Source organism: Lutra lutra, chromosome 13 (genome assembly GCF_902655055.1).
Source record: "Lutra lutra chromosome 13, mLutLut1.2, whole genome shotgun sequence".
NCBI classification, from domain to species: Eukaryota; Metazoa; Chordata; class Mammalia; order Carnivora; family Mustelidae; genus Lutra; species Lutra lutra.
The window spans coordinates 87,712,886-87,734,365 of NC_062290.1; the positions used below are offsets into that span (position 1 = coordinate 87,712,886).

The window sequence follows — 21,480 nt, forward strand, 5'->3', positions numbered from 1 at the left end:
GTGGGAGCAGGAACGCTTATCCCAGGGCCCTGGTGCCTTACTCTGTTCGTCTGCAACTAGGTGTTGGGGGAAGGGATGGTGTTTTCTGTGTCCCCGCTGCAAAACATACTTGCCGGAACATCTCTTCAAGTGACAGTCGTGACTCCATCTGCCAGGGGCCACATCTGGCTGATGAAAGGGGCACAGAGAGTTGGAAGAAAAATTTTTAGATCTCCTCTTCAAGCTTGATGTGGTCTCCAAATTGCAGACCTTCTCCTTTCTGCTTTCAGCCGTCTGATTTTTCTCCTGGGCAGTCCGAAACTGGAGCTATGAAAGCCTCATTGAAGAGGTTAACGTCTTTATTGAGCACAGAAAAATCTTGCTGCTTCTAAGGAGCTGTAAATCCTAACTGGCTTTGAGAAGAATACTTAGAATTATACTGGCTTAAGATTTCTGTGGTTTTTCTTTTTCCTAAAAAGAAGTTTCTCCAGTTCCTTTCTTCTTTATATTTGAAGACATTTCATTTCGTTAGGATTTCAATTTAGTTTTGTGAGTAGGACCTGTGCTTCTCAGTCCCCCACTCATGGAGCAGAGCATGTTTCAGCCAGAAAACATTTTTTTTTAAAAGATTTTATTTATTTATTTGAGATCGAGAACTTGAGAGGGGAGAGGTCAGTGAGGGAAGCAGACTCCCTGCTGAGCAGGGAGCTGGATGCGGGACTGGATCCCGAGACTCCAGCATCATGACCTGAGCTGAAGGCAGTTGCCCAACCATCTGAGCCACCCGGGCGCCCCTGAAAACATATTTTTAAAGATGCAGAAGATCAAAAGTTCTGCAGTTGCTGCCAATAGAAAAAATTTTATCTTTATTTGTTACAATCTTAAACTTGAAAACATAAAAGGAGATGAAAATATGGATACTATGGAGTCAGGTAAGTCTGGGTTCAAATCTCTGCTCTATTGCTTCCCAACTTTGTTATTCTAGTTCAGTGTCCTCACCTTTAAAATGGGAATAAAGTTTTTTAAATAAACAGTTTAATGGGGTAAAAGAGCACTGCCTCACGGCGACTAAATGAGGTCATCCATGGAAAGCATTGAGCAGGCTGCCCGACATTATAATATTATAAGTACTCTGTAAGTTCTCTGTAAGTATTAGCTATTATTATGTTTACCGTACAAATTCAGGACTGCTAGATGAAAGGCGCCTTAGGGAGCATGCGTTTCAACTCCTTGTTTTACCTCTAGAATAACTTAGGCTCAAGGAGGTTGACGTTCTAACGTGAAAGGACCATCTTGTTAAGGAGGGCCTTTTGCCCTAAGTAGCAGAGGAATTGCCAAAGGAAGAAAGAAATACCAGGTAGCATTACTTACGTTTCATTTGATCATTAATTGCTACGTAAATATCAATGAACCACTTTCTCGATAAATAAAAGTAAGAATCTTGGAGGCTAGTCAGGCTGCCTGAAACCTGCTCCTGATCATCCCTTCCTCTCCTATTAGACGAATGTCATCAAGGGCCAGTTATATAAGTAAAGTACGTGTGGTGTTTGGTTACTCTCATGTATTCATTCATTGAGCACCCTATGTGATCACTGATCTCCTGAATGCCCAGCCTTACAGGGAATCCAGCTATGATTTTTCTAGGAGGTATTATTTCATTTCTCTGAAGCACGGAGACTCTCTCCGAGTTAAGTTTCCACCACCCTGTGGCTCATTCTGTCCTTTCTATTTCAGTGCCATGAACCTGGACAAATTTGAGAAAGGCCCCAGAGAAATTTTTCATCCTGAGATCCAAAAGGTAACAGAATTCTGTGTCTCCTAATGGTAGACATCGGATCACAGTGTTAGATGGGAATGGACAGAGCATTGGTGATTTCTCAGCTTTGGATCTAAGCCTAATCAGAACCACCTGTGGGGCTTTGAAAACAATCATCATAAAGAACCTTACAGTTGAGATTCTGAATTGTCAAGTGGGGGGAGATATGCATTTTTCAGGAGTTTCGTGAGTGATTCTGAGGCGCAGCTGCATCTGAGAACCACAGAACTCTGTGGTCCTTGATCCAGGAGCCAAAACAGTGTATGTTCAGAAAGACCTTATTAGCTTAAAAGCCAGCCTTTTTACGGAGTGATGTAGAATTGTGTGGAGGGTGAGGGTTTTTCTTTTTTTAAATACTAAAGCACAAACTATTTATTGAGTTCAGACTCACATAGAACACTGTGCAGGATACCATAGGGAATAGAAGGTATCCAAAATCCATCCTGTTTTCTCAAGCCCTACTGCTAGGGAAAAGCAATCTACCTCGGGAGGAAAAAATTTAGAGTCTTAATCTAGGTAAAGGGCCATCAGAAAAACGTCAGCCAAAATTTGTCTTGTTTCAATTGATAGAGCTTTGAAATTCCCCCCTTGAAACTTAGACGTGCCGCCATCACCTAGCGCCAGCCGTGTATCAGAGCTAAGCTTCGGGGAGGCCAAGGCCAGGTGATCAGGAAGAGGCCGGAGAGGCAGGTGGGAATTCCGTCCAGGAGACAGCAGGGAGCTCTGGAGTCTTGAAGTGGAGGAGCATCGTGCTTAAGTCTGCTTTTTGAGGAAATAACTCAGAGGGTACGAGGAAGATAGGTGGGAGCGTGAGCAGCCTTTGCTTGCATACCTTTAAAATAGTTAGCTTTTAAAATAAAGTTAGCGCTTTTCGGCTTACCCCCCAAATACAGAGTGTTGTGAATCCCCGTATCTTCTGTTTTCATGTAATGTTTAAAATAGTATTTGTGTCCTGACTCAACCCCAGAAGGAATGGAGGCCAACATAGGTGCGTTCGGTTAAACTGCACGCAACATGGAACCGTGCAATGCTTAAAAACTAATTCTTGATGCTGAATTTTAAAACGACTTAGAATTATAAATATGCCTCTCTCCATGTGCCTTTTTTACTTCATCTGTACAGGCTCTCGTATTTTTAATCCTTCCCTTCTTGGAGTCTTGGCGGGTCCCCCACACAGGGGCCCGAAACCCCGCGGAGCCCCTGTGGGATGCTTCTTTCTGCCTCCTGAGTGTGGGCCTCTCTGCTTTCCCTCTTCCATGAAGTCAAAGAGGACAAGAAACAGGATATGGCAACCTTCTGCCTCTTTATATCATAACTCTGCCTGTTTCTCACCAAACAAAAGACACCTTCCACTTTCCCGACATCTGTGTTTTGACTCTCTTTCCCTTCATGAGGGTCTGCCCACGCGCTTTCCCGCCATCCCGGGTGTGTGAGCGTGCATGTGTGTGTGCCCCTCCATAGTGGTGTTTCCACTGCTGCCGCCAGCTTTCTGTCGCCGTGCCCGAGGAAGCCCTGAGCCACAGGTGCTGGGGAGAAGAGGAAGGGAAAAGGTCTCCGATCCAAAAAATAAACAGAAAATAAACCGCATTATAAAGAAGGCATCTTTCCACCAAGCAGGAAGATGGCTGGTGCTATTTAAAAATGTCATTCGTCTGCTTCTGGCTGCTATACCATAGTTACATTTTTCCTGGCCAAAATCTTTCCAGAAGCAACCTGTGAGAAGCTAGCTTTAAATAGATTGGGAAATCTGGGTGTCTGTGGGTTTCTTCTGGTTGCTATAGTTCGTCTTTGTTTTTCCAAGAGTTGTGCTCTAACGTGACTCTCCCAGATGACCAGGTAGTTGACAAAAATCCATACAACTAAACTGGAATATTTTACGCACCTCTGGGGGGTGGGGGTGGGGAGCGGTATCCACGGGAGCTTGGCTTTCACAGAAAGTCAAAATAAAATCGTCACTGTTAAGCATGGACGTAACTTTCAAAATTTGGTTTGACAGGACTTGCTGGTCCTTGAAGAACAAGAGGTAAGAAATTTTATGAGAAATTTTACGTTCCTGCTACCTTCTGCCTCTGTGTTTGTAAATGTGCTTCTCCCTTCACCCCGACCGTGACTTTCTTTCAGTCAAACCTCTACATGGATTTGCTCACTGAGCTTACTGTCACTGAAAGACTTTGTCGACATGTTTTCTCAAGGTATATTTCAGGACCTCCTATGCAGCCAGCTATAAAGATATAAAAACAAGCTACTTAAATCTGCTTGGAAATAATCAGAGTTTAGCCTCATGATCAGGGCAAGTAATGGGGTTTTCATTTTCATGAAGTCAAATCGAGAGGGCATTTGTGCTTTATTAGCACATCCGATTTATGGACGCCATATTTATTTACATGTCTCCATCCCTTGTTGTTCCACTATTGGGTTTTCTGAGGACATAACAAACATAGGGAAATATTTTTTTTAAAATGCTATCAAAGGCAATTGAGTAAATTATAGTTTTTGCGTATCATGCCTCTCGGTACCTAGTCGTACCATCTGTCCAGTTGCTCCGGCCAAACTTGGAAAAATCCTTAACACCTCTCTTTCTCTCACACCTAATCCTTCGGCACATCCTGTGATGACTTCTTCAAAATATACTCCTAATTCAGATGTTTCTCGAGGTTTCCACCACGACTGCTCTTATCCCTTGACGCCGCCCCATTGTCTCTGGCCTGCACCACACGATCTCCAGCTTTCTGCTTCCACTCTGTTCTGTTTCTCATGTAACAGCCCAAGGGTCCTTTCAGATGTCAAGTCAGGTCACCCCTATGGTGCAGGCTGTCATGGCTTCTCAACGCACTCCAAGTAGAGCCCTGAGTCCTGACTGGGGCCCCCCTGTAGGACACCACTGTGCTGCCTCTCCTGTCTTCTCCACACAAACCACGAACCACGTTGATGTGCTCATTCCTTCACCTGCTCGGGAAGAGCCCCCTGTTCCCACCCCCTAAGGATGTCCCTTCCCAGACCTCCTCAGGGTCGTACCTTTTCCTTGATATCAGAGTCTCTGCTTGGAGAGGCTGTCCTTGACCACTCTGTCTAGGGTAGCACACCCCGCCTCTCCCGCTCTGCCCTGCACACCGTTTTGTGTTTCTTTTTGACACGTGTTTTCATTAGCTAGCTGTGTATCTGGTGCCCGCTACCCCAAGAATATGAGTAGCATGAGAGCGGGGTTGGGGGGGCTTATTCAGTTTCCTCCTGGTGGTATCCCTAGATCCAGTCAGTATTCGGTGGTTGAATAAGTGGATTATGTATTGATTGAGTAAAATATGAAAAATAATGATGCCATTGTAAAGAATGAGGTGAACCTTTATTTACTGGCACAGAAAGTTTCCCACAGCAATAGTTACGGGGGCGGTGGGCAGGTAGCAATTCCCAGGGCAGTACCCACAGTATATCCCCAATTGTTTTTATAAACAAATGTGTAGGTATATTCAGTCATTTGCTCATTCCTTCATTGATTCAACAAATATTTCCCAAGCTCCTACCATGTGTGCCCCATGCGCTGTTTGCGCCATTGGGAATACACTGACGAGTGAGACAAGGTCCCTTCATGGAGCTTCCAGTCCAGTGGAGTAAGACCAATGACACAACTGAGCAGATGTGAACACAGTAACATGATGGCCCCAAGAGCTGTGAGGAAAAAAAACAAAGTAGGCGATACAGGGGAAGGAGTAGGTTTTTGACATGGAACAGAGTAGGTTTGTCTGAGGCAGTGACATCACAGCTGATTCCTGAACGCATCGATATACGTGCAAAGGAGCCAAAATAATGTGCCCCAGGTTGTTGGCAGGGGTTACTTTGTGCAAGGCAGTGGGGGTGAAGGGTAGGCTGCCGCCAAGCGCCAACAAACAGAGACGTCCCCACTTTTATCCATATATTATCCACATATGAATCACACTTGTGATGACAGTATTCATGAACTCCATGTATGATTTGTAGAAGGCAAAAAATGAAAGTAAGACACATTTCTGGTAAACATTTGAAAAATACAGAAACACTCTGGGGCACCTGGGTGGCTCAGTCGGTTAAGTGTCCCAACTCTGTTTCAGCTCAGGTCATGGTCTCAGGGTCCTGGGATCGAGCTCTGCATCGCGCTCCACGCTGAATGCAGAACCTGCTTGAGATTCTCTCTCCCTCTGCTTCCCACCCCCAATTCTGCTCACTTTCTCTCTCTCTAAAATTAAATAATTTTTTTTTTTAAAAAGCCCTTGTTATAGTGCGTTCAAGGAGGTGTGAGCAGTGGTCATCTCTCAGCGTTTCCATGAGGATGTGGCCAAGGCTCTTTTGCTGGCTTCTCAGCTCAGAGCGTTCATCCTCATCCCACCCAATTATACTAATAAACTACCAGCTGCAAAGATGAGCAGAGAAACAAAATTAATAAGCAGCACCAGTGATGTCCCTGAAGGGGTGGCGATTTGGTAAAGTGCGGTCAGTGTCCTGAAACCCACGTTCTGGGTGCCCACTGCAGAGAGAGGCCCCACAGCAGAGAGCATTGTGCCCCAGGTCACACCAGCGAGAGAAGCGCAGGAACATGTGAATAAGAAAAATACCAAGGCATTGCCGGAAAAAGAGTAACGAGGAACCTGGGGTGTCCACTTTTGAATCAGGCCATCATTTCTCGGTCCCTCTGGAATTACTGGAACTTAGTGTCCCCACATACTTCACTTTCTTCCAAAGAAATGTAATTCCTAGCTTCCTATTAATTCCCAAGGATATGACTGCACTTTGGTTTGTTTTTTGTCTCAGACCATTTAGAACTTAAAAATCAAAGGTCCCACCCAAGCAGGAATTACAAAATGACCTTATCTCTATGATGAGTGTCTGGGCAGGGTATTAAGTCCTGAGAAAACCAGTTTGCATGGATCCCCCCCTACCAGTCACCTCCTTCCACAGGCCCAGATCTGGGCTTGGGATCTTGAAAGCTCCCTCCCAACCCCATCTAGTGCTGCATCAAATGGCCTTGTAAAAGTTGATTCTCTCTAGCCTCAGATATTATTTTATTATAAAATACTTCAGATATACCAAAAAAAAAAAAAGAGAGAGAGAGAATAATATTATGAAGATCTGTAAACCAGTTATCCAGTTTAAGGAAAAAAAATATTGAAAGTACCGTTGGGCTACGTGACTCCTTTGTCTCTCTTCCTACAGAACCTATCATCTTACGTTTGGTATTTATTATCCCCAGGGGGTCAGATTTTAATCTTATGTTTAAAGTCGAGGGTAGTAGACTGGACATTTGTAATAGCTGTTTCTTGATTTCTGTCCCCCTGACTGGCGGTTTGCCCCAGAATGGACCTAGCATCCTACAGAAGCCATTAGTAATGAAGTTACCGATGAATTAACTCACATCAAAACAGAGAGTTTCAACCGTAAGCTCTCAAAACCTGCAGAAATAAAGAATGATCTTGTTAATATCGATCAGCTAACTGTATGCTCTGATGATAAAGCTTACATCCAACACCTTTTGTTGTCTCCTTGTAAGGGCTCTGTGAATTTCAAGTTTGGGGTTCTCTTTGCCAGAGATGGGCAGCTCACGGACGACGACATGCTCAGCAATGGTAAGTGTCCCCTAATTTGAGTCACTGTTCTGCCTTGTTGCGGTTTTGACAATCCAGACTGAACTTACCTGTTGAGTTGGAGTCCTTAATACAAAGAAAAAGCCAGTTGTTTCGTGAAATTTTAGGGTTAATTTCCAAGTAAACTTTATAAGGCGGGTGTTGCCCAGTTTCATTCCTTTGACAAATATTTATTGGTCACCAGACTTGTACTGGGCACTGGCACCCAAGAGGGAGTCTAAGTGGAAAATGACACAGGATGTGAAGAATTTGGTTCTATGTCAAAGTTCCAGTAGCAAAGGAAGGTCTCCAATTTTTATGATTGGGAGAATGATAAAATGGTGCCATTTTCCATTTTTCTTCAGAACCTTTCACATTAGATACTTATTCATTTAAAAGAAGCAGTTCCAGTGTTTTCCTTCTGCAGTACTAACCTCTGGTGATCCCCGTGTGGCAGCGGGAAGGTGGGTCCGTCTGATTCGTGGTTGTCCTTTCCTTGGAATCCTGGGAACTGTGCCATCTCCTGTGTGGTCTCTGGGAAGGAAGTGTGACCTCTCTGTTCTGTTCGTCTGCTGCCCACATCTTTAGAGCCTCTGGGTTCAAGTGATTTCAGTGCATGTTTAGAAAACGAAGACGTGCTGATTCTGTACTTTCTTCCCACTTTACCTCTCCCTACAGAAATTGGAAGTGACGCTTTTCAAAAATTTTTAAATCTTCTGGGTGACAAAATCACCCTAAAGGGCTGGACAGGCTACCGCGGCGGTCTGGACACCAAAAGTAAGCTCACCTCCTGATCTCTTCTGTGGTCATTTGTGTAACTTCTAACAGCCAGCCTGATCTGTGTTTGGACTTATACCCAAGCTGGGGGAAGGGATGGACAGGGAAGGGTAAGAAGACCGTCACACCCAGTCTGACACAGGGTGGCTGGACACTTTTAGGGGCTCCACTGAGTTTTGGAAAACCAAGTCAGCCCTCCCATTCCTTCGGTGTGTCAGACCATGGTCTGCCTGTGAATGCTTACTGTTGAGTGCCTCTGCGTGCCAGGGCTGTGCAAGGCACTGGGACGTAGCAATGGATAAACCACCACGGTCCCTCCCTCTCTAAGATCTTATAGTCCAGGGGATAGCACAGACATCGAACAGATAATTATGAAATGCCTTAGCAGAGTACTTGGAGGAACAAAGAAGAAAAAGTACAGAGTGCCATGGGAATATTTTGTCTAATCTAGGGGATGGGAGAAGGCTTCCCTGAGAGAAGATGAGAAGGAGTGATTTGAGTCCTGAGGGGAGAAAGGAATTCTAAGCCAGAGAACATTTATGAAGTCCCTGAGTCAGGAAAGAGCCTGATATGTTCTAGAAACTAAGAGGACATCTTTATGGCAGAGGGACTAGAGAAGAGGAGGGAGCGATCCCACAAGGTGTTGGAGATCACATGTATAATTTTGGATTTTATGGTAAATGGAATTGGATGGCATGAACAGATTTTAAGTAGATGCATGGTGGGATGAGGTTGTACTTTGGAGCCGAACTTGCTGGCCAAAGTGTGGGCAGCGGTCCAGCAAGGTGCATGAGCACTTGGTGAACAGGTGCAAGGCTCGTGAGGTCACCAGCCCCGGGGCCAGTACTCAACCTCTCTGTCACAGTCACGACTACCATCTGCTGATGGTCTCTATGGCCAGGCACCCCACCAAGCACTTTACAAGTAGAATCTTGGACACATCCCTAAGCGTTAGATACTGATTTTATCCCCATTCTCAAATTAAGAAACTGAGGCCGCAAGAAGGTGAGGTGATGTGTCAAAAGGAACATAGCTGAGAACTTGAACCCGGGTCTGCCCCCCTCTAGAGCCCATGCTTTCAGCCACCATACCGTCTGCCAGTGAACATACTTGCTTTGTTTTATGACAGTATAATTATTTGTACATCATCTTGTGTTAATCTGGCCCTGTACACCGGGAATAACTGGGCGGCAAGGAATTATAGCACGTTCTTTTTTAGCCCAGCCTTGTACGTGAATCAGATAGCAACTGAGCTTAGAGTGGGAAGGAAGAGGGCTTTCCACATGGGCAGGATCCTTGTATCAGTTGGAGAGTGAGCCATATGTTGCTTCTGCTCAGGCGGATAATCCACAATGATCTTAGCGAATGCACTCACTGTATGCTGTATTCCCCTATCCGGCAAATAAAGACCATTTCCTCAGGGTCTCAGAATTCTCTGTGCCTACTAAATGCGTGTTTGTGTCTTACAGATGACACCACAGGGATCCATTCAGTTTATACTGTATACCAAGGGCACGAGATCATGTTTCACGTCTCCACCATGTTGCCATATTCCAAAGAGAACAAACAGCAGGTACGTGTGAACACAGGCTCTTTGAGAACACGCAAAGCATCGAATAGTGTCTGAAACGTGGAGGAAGCATCATCGCTCTGATTTCATAGCATTAGAAACTGTGTGTGTTAGTATGTGAACTGAACCTCAGGTACCAATGTAGGGATATTCTTTACAAAATCTGTATATTTGGACTCTCAGTGAGCCTTGGGAAGAACTGTCCTCACTGATGTTGTCCCCTTAAAGGAGCAGCGATAACGTTGCGCACACGTGTCCATGTGTGAACACGTGTGTGTGTTTGCCTGCGTGAGTGTGGTTTTATAGACTCAAAGTGTTTTGCCTTCGCTCTGTGACTTCTCATGTGCCTGGTGTTCCGTCAGAGACTCCCCAGGACATAAAATAAGCGGACCCCAAGCGATGGCTGGCAGCACATTTCAGGTTAACGCAGGAGGTTGACGCAGGAGTTTAACGCCAGGTGTCTACACACGCTGGGCCAGATTGGGGGGAATCTACCTGAGACACTCCTCATGTACCCCAGAGATGGGCCATTTCCAGGAGAAAATTTTCCAATGTGTAGGGGAATTCAGACCTAACAAAGATACATGCTGCTGGTTTTTGAAGGATTTTGGGGGGTGGATTGCCATGCCACTTAACTTTTGATTAGCTTCCTCTCCCCTTTTTAAACATTGAAGGCATCTGTACAAATAAATATCACCAATATGAGTGGACAGCTGGCCAGCAAAGATCTGTGAGAAGTAAGAACCTAGAGAGGGGTTGTGATGGCCCAAGAAGGCCTATTTTTCTGAGCACCTGTAATTCTTAATTTTTTTTTTTTAAAGATTTTATTTATTTATTTATTTGACAGACAGAGATCACAAGCAGGCAGAGAGGCAGGCAGAGAGAGAGGAGGAAGCAGGCTCCCTGCTGAGCAGAGAGCCCGATGCGGGGCTCGATCCCAGGACCCTGAGATCATGACCTGAGCCGAAGGCAGCGGCTTAACCCACTGAGCCACCCAGGCGCCCCTGTAATTCTTAATTTTAATAAGACTTTAGTAAGGGGGGAAAGATACAGCACAGACCAGAGCACTAAAATGCAGTGTTCCAGTCATGAGAGATCAAGGTGCTTTGAGGACATGGCAGGGAGGGGCAGGGAGAGCGGGCCCTATTGGATGGTCTGGGGCCTGGCCCTATTGGATGGTTGGTGGATTTGTCCCACAGGCACTGGAGACCCACTGGAGGTTGTAAGCTTGTTCTGGTTTTAGAGGGCTCCCTCTGGGAAAAGTCAGGTGGAAACAGGAAGTACCCCGGCCCAGGAAGACTGCTTCACGGCTGAGGTCACTTCCTGTAAGGCATCCTGGTTTGCGTGGTTGAGGCTGCCTAAGTTCCTGCAGGAGCTGAATCTCTTAGGATCCTAGGATCACATGCAGAAGAGTTGCTGAGCTGACCTTCCCAGTCATCATGAGTTATATTGACCTGTTACAGTTCAACAGTGATATCACAGAACTTCCACACAAGTGTTTTGCAATCCTCCCCCTCCTCCTTCCATTCTGACCTTTTCGGCCTTGTGCAATCACCAAAATTGCCCACGTCTCATGACAGATGGGGCATTAGCCAGAGAGACAGGAGGAAAGAATGTGATAGCTCAACCTTTGCCCAACTCTGAAGACTTTAACCTTATCTCTTTGAGGGGCTGTCCGTATGTGAAGGTCAGCCGTGAAACATCTCCATGTGGACCATGGTCTCCGTGGGTAGCGCCTGGGTCCTCCACTGGCCCAGCATCGGTAGACGTGAGGAAAATGAAAACTTTGAAACTTGTCTCTATCACCGGGAAGATCACGCAGGTGGGCAGAGAGACACGCGCAGGACGCTAGAACTTCTAGTGTGCCCTGTCAGGGCAGAGCAGAAAAGAACCCTTGACCATGAGCCTCTCTCTCTACCTCAGGGGCTCAATGCAATAGACAAAAAGACAAGGGGCAGCCTGGCTCATAAAATCTTGGTGCTTATTGACCTCCTAACATCTAGAACACGAGTGGAACCGTCTGAGCCATATCCCAAATCTGACATAAAGAAGCCAGTTCTCACAGTCTGTAAACTCTGGTATCCCCGTGACATCTGCCCCTCTTCTCTGGTGCTGAACCAAACCTTAATGGGGAGTGGAAAGGTTGATATGTGCCTCTCTGGGGCCTTACCTTCCTCCTAATGTGTCATGGTGTCCCCCACCACCACCATCTCCTGGTCTCCCAGCTCCAGGGCCCGCAGGTAGCATCTAGTACTGGAAGAAAGCCCGGGCTCAGGGGCCCATCTGGGCCCAGTTCTAGGCCCACCAGAGCTAGCTCTGTGAACTTGGGCACATGGAGACCCTTGCCTGGCCCAGGGCACTGTTCTTGGCCCTCTTGTCTCCTCCTCCTAACTCTCATTCACCCCTACCCCATGATCTCCCCTGGTCTCAGGACTTTAAAGAGCTTTTATTAGCTAGTGACACCCAAATGTACATGTCCTGCCAGAACTCCCTCCAGAAGTCCAGACTCGGGTACGCAGCCTTCTTCTCAACGGCCCCCTGGGCTGGACGCCTCAAACCTCACAGGTCCAATACTGAACTCTGGCCTCCCATGGCCTTTCTTATCTCAGAGGAATTGCTGGGTCATATGGTAATCCTGTGTTTGGGAGTCAGCCTATACCATTCTCCCCAGCAGCCGCCCCATTCTGCATTCCCACCAGCAGTGCGTGACAGTCCACTTTCTCCACATCCTTGACAGCACCTGTTATTCCCAGGCTTTTTGTTTTTTCTTTGGTTTTGTTTTATTTTGGAATAGCTCTCCTAATGGGCGTGACTGGCAGCTTGCTGCGGTTTTGCTCATATATATGGAGCATCTTTTCCTGGGTTTATCACATGATCTCTCGAGAAACATTTATTCAACTCCTTTCCCCATTTTTTAATCAAGTTATCAATCAAGTTATTAATCAAGTTATCTGACTTGCTGTTGAGTTACAGGAGTTCTTTATGCATTCAGGATAGAACCCCTTATCAGATACGTGGTTTGTAAATATTTTCCCCTGTTCTGTGGGCTGCCTTTCCACTCCGTTGGTGTGGAAAATTCACAAAAGCTTTCCGTCCGATGTGGTCCAGTTTATCTCATTTTTCCTTTTGTTGGGTGTGCTTGTGGTGTCAAGGCCAAGAAGCCAGTGCCAAAAATAATGACTTTCTGAGTTAAATTGAATTGAAATGATTAGAACATCTCTAAACCTTCACTTCTCACTTGCAAAAAGAGAGTAATGTTGAACACGGATCAACGGGGTCCTGTTCTCCAGGAGCTTACGGTGTTTAACGGGGCACACGCTGGGAAGCCACAAATAGTGAATCACTCCGTTCGGCCGATTAAGCAAAGGTCTAGGACAGGGGTTGGCAAACCACAGAGCATGAGCTAAATCTCACATACTGCCTATTTTGTTAAATAAAGTTGTTGGAACACAGCCACGCCTACCCAGCTGCTTTTGTACTACGACAGCAGAGCTCCTGGTTGTAAACTGACGATGTGACCTGCAAAACGGAAAATATTTACGATCTGGCCCTTTACAGAAAAATTGGCTGACAACAGATCTAGGAGATCATTTTTGAAAGGTCAACTGAGGTCAGATTAGGTAAGCCCATTGTCCTCACCAAGCACATTTTGCAGAATTAGCTTAAGGCCTTTATAAACGTGTACATGTTGAAGCCCCCTCCCCAGAGAATTCTGACGCAGAGCCTCTTGTCTGGGGCCCTTGAACGTCAGGCTAAGGAGATGAAGCAGGAGTGAAGGTGGACACAATCAGAGCAGCAAAACGGGAGAGAACGGAGGCAAGGAAGCTAGTCAGGAGGCTGCCGCAGAAGGGAAGACAAGAGGAAATGCAGATCAGCATTGGGCAGGGAGCAGAGGAGATGGATAGGAGAACCTGGATGCCGGGTTGGTAAAACATGAGAGGCAAGAAGTTAAAGATGGCGGAAGTGTAGGGTTATGTGATCTTTGCAATTTGCCATAGTGCGTTAGTGTTTTAACCCTGTGAATCTATCACATTTGAGCGACCTCCTTGATGACGTTACTTATGCTTACACCTAGGTGGAGAGGAAGCGCCACATTGGAAATGACATCGTCACCATTGTGTTCCAGGAGGGAGAGGAGCCTTCTCCTGCCTTTAAGCCTTCCATGATCCGCTCCCACTTTACACGTATCCTGGACCTGTGTGAATGAGTTTAGTGAGCTGTTGGTTGGCCCCGTGGGACTAAAATGACCCTCAAAACTAATCTGACAGTTGACTTGCTTGTCGTGGTTGTTTTGCATCGCTAGATTTTTGGAGCCGATATTCTGGACTTTTCCCTTGGGGTTATATTCTGCCCTCCTCTTCCCCCGTCCACTGGTATAATGGATGGATTCATTCTCAGAGAATTCTAGGCTTCTAGAATCTCTTGCCTTTCCTCAGGTAGTCTATGAAGTAAGGGAAACCACCTACCATCCATCAGTAGTAAATGACCTAGAATCATAGGTAGTGAACCCTCTGGAGAAATCTGCTTTAAATAAAAATTTGAATGGAACTGAAGTTATTAGAATTCAGCTAAATTTAGTTAAGTAAAAATTTGCAAGTTAAAATAAAAAGCCAAAATAATGTTTCTTTGTTGATTCTAAATCCTGGAGATAGCTACTGCATTACCTCTTGAAATTTAAGGAATGATGGAATTAATCATATTTTCACTTGCTCTTCCCTCTGCTTCCTTAAACCCTGCTTGGCTCGTCCCACTGGCAGAGTCCTGATGACCTTCTCTGTAATGTCCAGGCTCAGCTCGGTCAGACAGACATAGGACATGAGCTTGGCAAGCCTGATGGAGGCCATCATGGCCTTGTTGCTTTGGGTCACAGGCCACAACAGTGAGACCCAATCCCGGTGTCTCCGTAGGTTATACACAATGAATAAAAGGCAGCTATCAGGCATTTTCAGGATAAATTCTGGTCTAGATATTCATGTTCCCTGGAAACTCCAGTAAAAATGTTGGGAGACAGGACCATTGTCACCTATCATGTCTGGAAATGGATTGCTCTGCCTGCTTTGACTTATTCATTATAACCTAACAATATAGCATGTAAGTTCTTTAAAAGTGGAGAATGGCCAAATTTCTTCCAGGAGAGCAGGGGGAAAAAAAGTATAAGCACCTACACTTCAATAATAATGGTTTTTGCTCCTGTCCCTGCTCATCGTGCGATATCTTCCTCCATTCCCTGGGAGTCAGGGCTCCTGTTTCCCCTTTCCTGCAGTGGTTCTTGTAAAACAGAAGTTTCTCCAAGTACCACGCAGGGGGTGCGAGGGAGGTGGCTCTTTAAGTGACTGAGAGGTGATCATTGTGTTTAGAAATTCCTTTAGTTGTAACTTTTAGATTTGGGGCTTGACACATTTGTTTCTGGAAAGGGACAGGCAGAGAGTTCATGCAGATCCTTTCCTCTGAGTGCAGGAATGGAAACACTTTGAGGGACTGATGGCCTTTCAGCCCTGGCAAAGGAAAGCTGAGGGTGGGAGCTGGCAGGGGAGAAGGAGGAATAGGAGAAAGGAAGCTGGACAAGGTATTTTCGGCTCCACGCAGCTGACACAAGTAGTTGAGCTGAGAGGCCGCCATCAACTGCACTGCCAAAGCCAGGAGAGGGAAGGTGCGCGGCGGAAATATTTAAATTGTTTTTATTTTTAAAATGGGTGAGAGGAAATCTATGTCTGATTTCACAGTGGGATGTTTTGTATTTCCAAGCAAAGGAATTGCTTTTTTTGCCTGGTTGCCTGCTTAGCTGAATAGTAGCTGTATGTACATTGCTTTCCTGACAGATTGGGAGACTAAGGTCTTTCCCCAGAGGATGAGCACACAGAGGTCGAACTTATGTCTTCCTGAACTGTCTCTTAAAGAAGTCAAGGCTCCATTTCCACCAAAGAGTGACAGATGCCTTGAGCACAAAAGTGCAGGTCTAGGATGATTCTGCACAAGGGATTTCAAGACACAAGCCATCGACAGTGAGTTTTGGCGTTGTTGATTAATTTCCTTAACCACCACCACAGATATTTTTGCCTTAGTGAGGTATGATCAACAAAATGACAATTACAGGTAGGTGATGACTTTCTCTCGGTTGCTTCTTCTCATTCTCATGTTTACTTGTTAATTTAGCATCCATTCAGTGACTCTTGATATAACGTATTTGTTGATTGATTTGATGTGAGTGTCCTCACCTAACAGAACTTTCTTCAAGGCCATCATCTCTTTGGGAAAAACTTGTTCCATATAGTATTGCCCTGTGCAGTAGACCCAAGGGTCAGGGTCAGTTTGGAATTTTATTGTACCCTAAAACGGGCACAAATTTGCCATGTTTGATCTTGACCAGAGCACCCCCTTTCCTAGGCCACGTCCTAGCCCATGTATCCCTCTGTTCTCAAAAATTAATCTGTTAAGAGGGAATCGTGATGTGAAAAGAACGTGAACTTTGAGCCAAATAGATTTGGGTTGGAATCCCGGCTCTGTCCCTTATTAACTTCCTGAATTTGAAAGAAGTGTTTATCTTCTCAGAGTCGCAGGCCTCATCCATAGGACAGAATAAAGGTAATGCTACTCCCTTGGCAGGTTGATGAGAATTGGTTGATGCTATATATTAAAATACCAAGTATGCTGCCTGGTGTTTAAGGAGTGCTCAATGGTGGCCTTCTCTATTATTCCTGGTGTTCCTGACCTTGCCCACAGCTTGATAGGTTGGACCATGAAGGATACAGGAAGACTTGGCCTCTACCCTCCTCTCCCTCCTGGGAGAGCCTCACAGTGGCTGAGCCTCTGACAGCCCAGAGATGGCACTTCTCTTATGGAATGAATATTCTTGACATATCACATAGGCAACTGAATAAATGTAAGGTCTGAATATTGCTGATCTTTGAAGAAAAAACAAATAATTCTGAAATGTTCTCCACATAGGCTGAAAATATTTTCGGAAGAAAGTGTACCACTCTTCGGCCCCCCCTTGCCATCCCCACCGGTGTTTACAGACCACCAGGAATTCAGGGACTTTTTGCTAGTGAAACGTAAGTTTCTATTTTAAATTTTTTTGCAACTTGTTCTATATCAGAACACATGTCTTCAGATCCTCCAAGGACGCTGTCTAAGAAAAATCTTGTTGTTTAAACGTTGATCCCCTTCCACGTTCTGTTAATTCTTCATGAGAAGCATTCGGTTTTCTGGTAGTGTTATGTAGGTCTTCTCCTGTGTCCCAGTCTGTATCGACCATGCTGCTCACCCGCCTTGAAGTTTATCTACACTCACCTGCTCACGATACAGGGGCCTCAAATTTGCTTTGCTGCCCAGGCTTCTGATATGGCCATTTCTGAATCTCTAGCTACGTGTGTATCTGAGTCTTTGTTGGAGAGCGGGAAGCAGGTGGGACAAAAAGGGTGGTTATGTGGGTGTGTACTTAGGGAAAGGGGAGTTGTTAGCAAGTTAGGGGGGGTGCATGGGGAAGGGAGAAGACAGACGGACAGAGAGAATATGGATAGGATCATACAGAACCTGACCATCCAGGCTTCACTAGCTGGTGAGCTGGTATTATCAGCTCCACTGATAATACCCTACCTGGCCCCATGCCCCCCATCTTCTGAACCACAAGAGCTCAGCTACATCCCTCCCCAGAATAGTCCTTAGTTATGACAGCTGGAAGTTCAGCTTGCAAACCCCATTCAGGGGCATGTTCCCAGTGCTGCCAGATAGTCCAAGTTTTCCAAACGAGACAGAGATCCAAAATTGTATGTGAAATTGTCTGTGTCTTAAAATGGGGGTCCATGTCTTTCACGTCCAGAGGATGGATCTGGTAGAGAGCAAGGAACAGACCTGAAACAAAGAGTCAGCAACAGAGAGCTTTAGCAGCTAGAAATGGGCAGGGTCTTGGAAGGGGTGTGGGCTTAGGAAGTAAGCAGTCTTTGCAGAATGCCCCTAGCAAGGGAAGGGGCTGCTGCAGGCCTGGAGCCATTGAATCCTGGTTAAAGATCACTCAGCAACCTAAGAACCCAGCTTATGAGTGTTATCTGCTGATTTAAACAGAGTCAGTCAACAGAGTGATTTTGAGGAGCCCCCTCAGGGCTTGGTGGACACTTGGGTGTAATGAAGCAAAGGCTTGATCTACGGTTGAAAACCTGCACAGGTCAATAACGTGGAAGAGCCCAGGCTGTGGGCTGTGAAGAAGAGTGTTAAAGGGTTGGAGCATGGGGCCAGGATGGACCAGGAGGGGTTGATGGACTGAGAGAAAAGGTAGAAGCCAGGTCTCTTTGAATTCAAAGTTGAGGCAGCAGGAGGGAGGAAGAGGGCCAGGCAGGAAACTCCAAGATAACAGGAAATGGGTTTTCAACAAAACTTTTGAACTTTCCCCCCTTATTTGGCCCAATGGGTCATTTTAAATGCCCCTCCCCCCACCGGGGTACTAAGGAGAAAATATCCTCAAACAAAAAATTCGCAATCACAGAATTAGAGAAAATAGTAGGCATGCCTTAAGTGCATGCAGTTTATATTCCTTAAGAGATGTCTTGCCACAGATGAGCCCAGCTTGCCCCCACCCCTCAGATCCTTTCTAGGCAATGTCTGAGCCCAAGAAGTTCATTTTTCAGTCAGTGAACACTGTCCTTCCTTTGGTCCTTCCTATGAGAAAAATAAGAGTTCATATTTATTCAGTTTGGTGCTAATTCCTTATATGTATTATATCACTTAAATTCTTACAGTGACCTTATAAGGAAACAAGGTGACATCCATTTACAGGGTTAAAAATGAGGCCCCAAGAAGCCAAATAATTTACTTAAGAGTGTGGTAGCACTGCTGGGACTCAAACCCATAACTGCCTTGACTTCAAGCTCCAGACCCCGTCGTGTGCACTTTCTGTTCTGTGCTTGAACGTGGACTTGGACATTTCACTTTACTGCTTCTTAGTATCTGTAGTCCACTAACCACCAGCTTTCTTTCCCAGAAGAAACTTCCACTAGGGTAAGAATCCCGGTACTCTGTTAGGCAATTGTTACTTCTCTTAACAGAATGTAGCGAATATATATTTAATCCTGTGGAATGGCATCCTGGTGGTTAGGCCCATGTGTTGGAGGAGTGTGTTTAGATGGTTGGGTAAATGGGTAGATGGATGGATGGGAAGAAGAATTGGTGGATGGGGATGGGTTCAGTGTGTACGCAATCTTCTAATTAGATACATACCGTCTGCTCAGGAAGCTTACAGTCTAACAGGAAAAGTAAGACAGACATACCTATGGACTACGGGTTTGTACAGAGAAATTTAGAGAGTTTTTAAGCATTCTTCCATGAAGGAAGGGTCGCACCAGTGGTAACACCAGTATTGGGGAAGTGGGTGGTGTTCACTGAGGAGTTTCCTTGAGAAGAACATTCTTTGATAGCCAGTCAATTTTTGTAACTCCCTTTATAACTTGATTTATTTTAGTAATTAATGGTGAAAAAGCCACTTTGGAAACCCCAACATTTGCCCAGAAACGTCGACGTACTCTGGATATGTTGATTCGATCTTTATACCAGGATTTGATGCCAGATTTGCATAAGGTAACCCTGGGTCCGTGGTCTTCTTTCCTCCTCATGGGTTGGAGCTGAGAACATAAGTCCTAGTGATGAGTCCTGGTTAGGAGAGCCGAAGAGTCGCCTTGGTCTCTGAGGCTGTGGCCACAGGACTGATGGCCATGATTTCATTGTTGCCATAAGAGAGGGCTGAATGTCCAGATGCAGGAAAGTGATTTGCAGAAATCACAGGCCTGTGGAAATGGAGGTGCAGGGGGGCGTGAGTATCAATCCACCATCCCCAGAGCACTGGAGAGTGCTTTTTTGGGGTGGCTGTCCTTGGTGTCACTCCTCAACGCTACTGGTGCCATAGAGCTGAGGGACAACCGAGAGTGGGGATTTTGGAGAGACACTGGGAGCTTTTCGAGGGTTTCTGGAGCTTTACTGGCTAGCCCCATGTTCAGGCACCTGAAACGACCTTTACATTTACTGCAGATTTGCTTTGTGCCAGACGCTTCCTAGGCTGGAGGTATCTCCGCACGGAGGGGACCCAGTGCCACCTCAGTACCTGGAGGGGCACCCGGGCTCCTTGGAGGCCTCCAGACTCAGTGAGAGATCACTGGATTCCCTGGGCTCATTGATGCAGAGTGATAGCATTGCTGTTCGGAAGCGGTTGCTACCTGCCACAGGGAAGCACAGAACAAACAGGGAGACTCCCCTAGGCCCCTTGCATTCATAACCTCCAGCAAAAGGCCCTGCCAGCGAGGCTTGTAAATAAATGGCGTGCGGGGTTCAGGTGCTCAGGTGCGGAGATGAAATTATCCTTAATGAGCGGGTGCTCATATGGTCCTTTCCCTTGGGCACCGTGAGCATCACCATTTTATAGGGTACCCCTGACCTCCAGCTGGCCGGTTCACCCTATCTGCTCTCAGGGATTCGGCCAGACTAACTCCAGGGCGCTAAAGAGCCAGACATAATTGCTCACCTGTCAATTCTTTTATTCCCCTAAAGTCAGGGAGGGGTGCAGAGAGGGTGTCGAAATGAGGACACAGTGCCCCTCGGGTCTGAGCTGAAGCATGGATGCCTGATGCAGGCCTTCCCCAACCCCCTGTTGAAGCCAAGCCCCCCCATTAGATGCTCTCAGATACCGTCTGTGTGTCCCCTTCGCAGACGTTCTCCCATGTGCCAACCATGTAATCAGCTCCTCGCTCTGTCTCTGCCATTATGCTGTGCTGTCCAAGGACAAGGACTTTGTTCCCCACCCCCGACGTGTGCCAGAGGAGCAGGCACCCAGTCAGGGCTTGCTGATGAAGGAGCGTGCCCATTCTCTGACTACACCCCAGAAGAGAACTGTTGTTTACTGAGCGTGTGCCCAAGCCCTGTGCCCAGCCCCTTGCACGCACCTGCCTGTGTGATCTTCATCACACGCCTGGGAGACGGGTATCAGCCACACAAAGACGCTGCGACTCCAAAATTAACTCACTTGCCCAATGTTACTGCGAAGGCCATGGTGTTGCACAGCCCCAGGGGTACCGTTCACTTTGAATTCTGGACGCCTTGTTCCGGCGGGGAGGGGGTTGCTCTATGTGAACAGTGTCCTAGAGCTGTGCCCGGCGGTGACTCCATCATCACACCCCAGAGGCTAGCAAGCCCCGGAGCTGCTGCATGCTTGACTCCAAAGCCAGTGCTCTCGGTCAAGGTGCGACCCTCACTCTCCACCCGCTGGCCTTCTACCCCCGGCGTCTAGCACCAGCCCTGGCCCGTGAGGGATGCTCCATGCAGGCTTGAGGAGCGAATGGGCACAGAGAGTTGAAACAGCATTTGGACAGATAGGTCTGTGCGTTAAGAGAAGCCAGGGGATGAGACTCGACAACCGTTTCTGGAATTCATAACTTGTTTCTCTTTCCTAGAACATGCTCAATAGACGGTCTTTTAGTGACGTCTTACCAGAGTCACCCAAGTCCGCACGGAAGAAAGAGGAGGCCCGCCAGGCGGAGTTTGTCAGAATAGGGCAGGTGGGTTTTATTCTGAAGCCTCTTCAGCGAGATGTGCAGCCGGGAGCCCCATCCGCACCAGATGGCCTGCCTGTGAAGAGTTGGTCTATGTACTCCCGCAGGAGCTCTGTAGTTTCTCTCAGGATAACTGTGGAAACCAGGAGTGAGATTTTTTATAATCACGTAGGCGGGGTTCTCTGCAGGTGGGAGTGGGAGCAAAGCCTTCTGCTGAAGAAG

At 46.5% G+C, this 21,480-nt stretch overlaps 1 protein-coding gene across 10 annotated transcripts in view; it reads left to right on the top strand.

The window, feature by feature from the left end:
* GARNL3 (GTPase activating Rap/RanGAP domain like 3) overlaps positions 1–21,480 on the top strand; it is a 143,662-nt gene that overhangs the window by 87,275 nt on the left and 34,907 nt on the right. For all 10 annotated transcript variants that reach the window (XR_007122267.1, XR_007122266.1, XM_047699901.1 and 7 more), the window contains 10 exons: positions 1,714–1,777; positions 3,792–3,818; positions 7,311–7,386; positions 8,062–8,160; positions 9,630–9,733; positions 13,806–13,914; positions 15,778–15,823; positions 16,676–16,782; positions 19,182–19,297; positions 21,160–21,264. Coding sequence is in view for 8 of the 10 variants with exons in the window: in XM_047699901.1 (XP_047555857.1) it covers positions 1,714–1,777; positions 3,792–3,818; positions 7,311–7,386; positions 8,062–8,160; positions 9,630–9,733; positions 13,806–13,914; positions 15,778–15,823; positions 16,676–16,782; positions 19,182–19,297; positions 21,160–21,264 (853 nt within the window). In the remaining 2 variants the exon portion in view is untranslated. The remainder of the gene's footprint in view (positions 1–1,713; positions 1,778–3,791; positions 3,819–7,310; positions 7,387–8,061; positions 8,161–9,629; positions 9,734–13,805; positions 13,915–15,777; positions 15,824–16,675; positions 16,783–19,181; positions 19,298–21,159; positions 21,265–21,480) is intronic.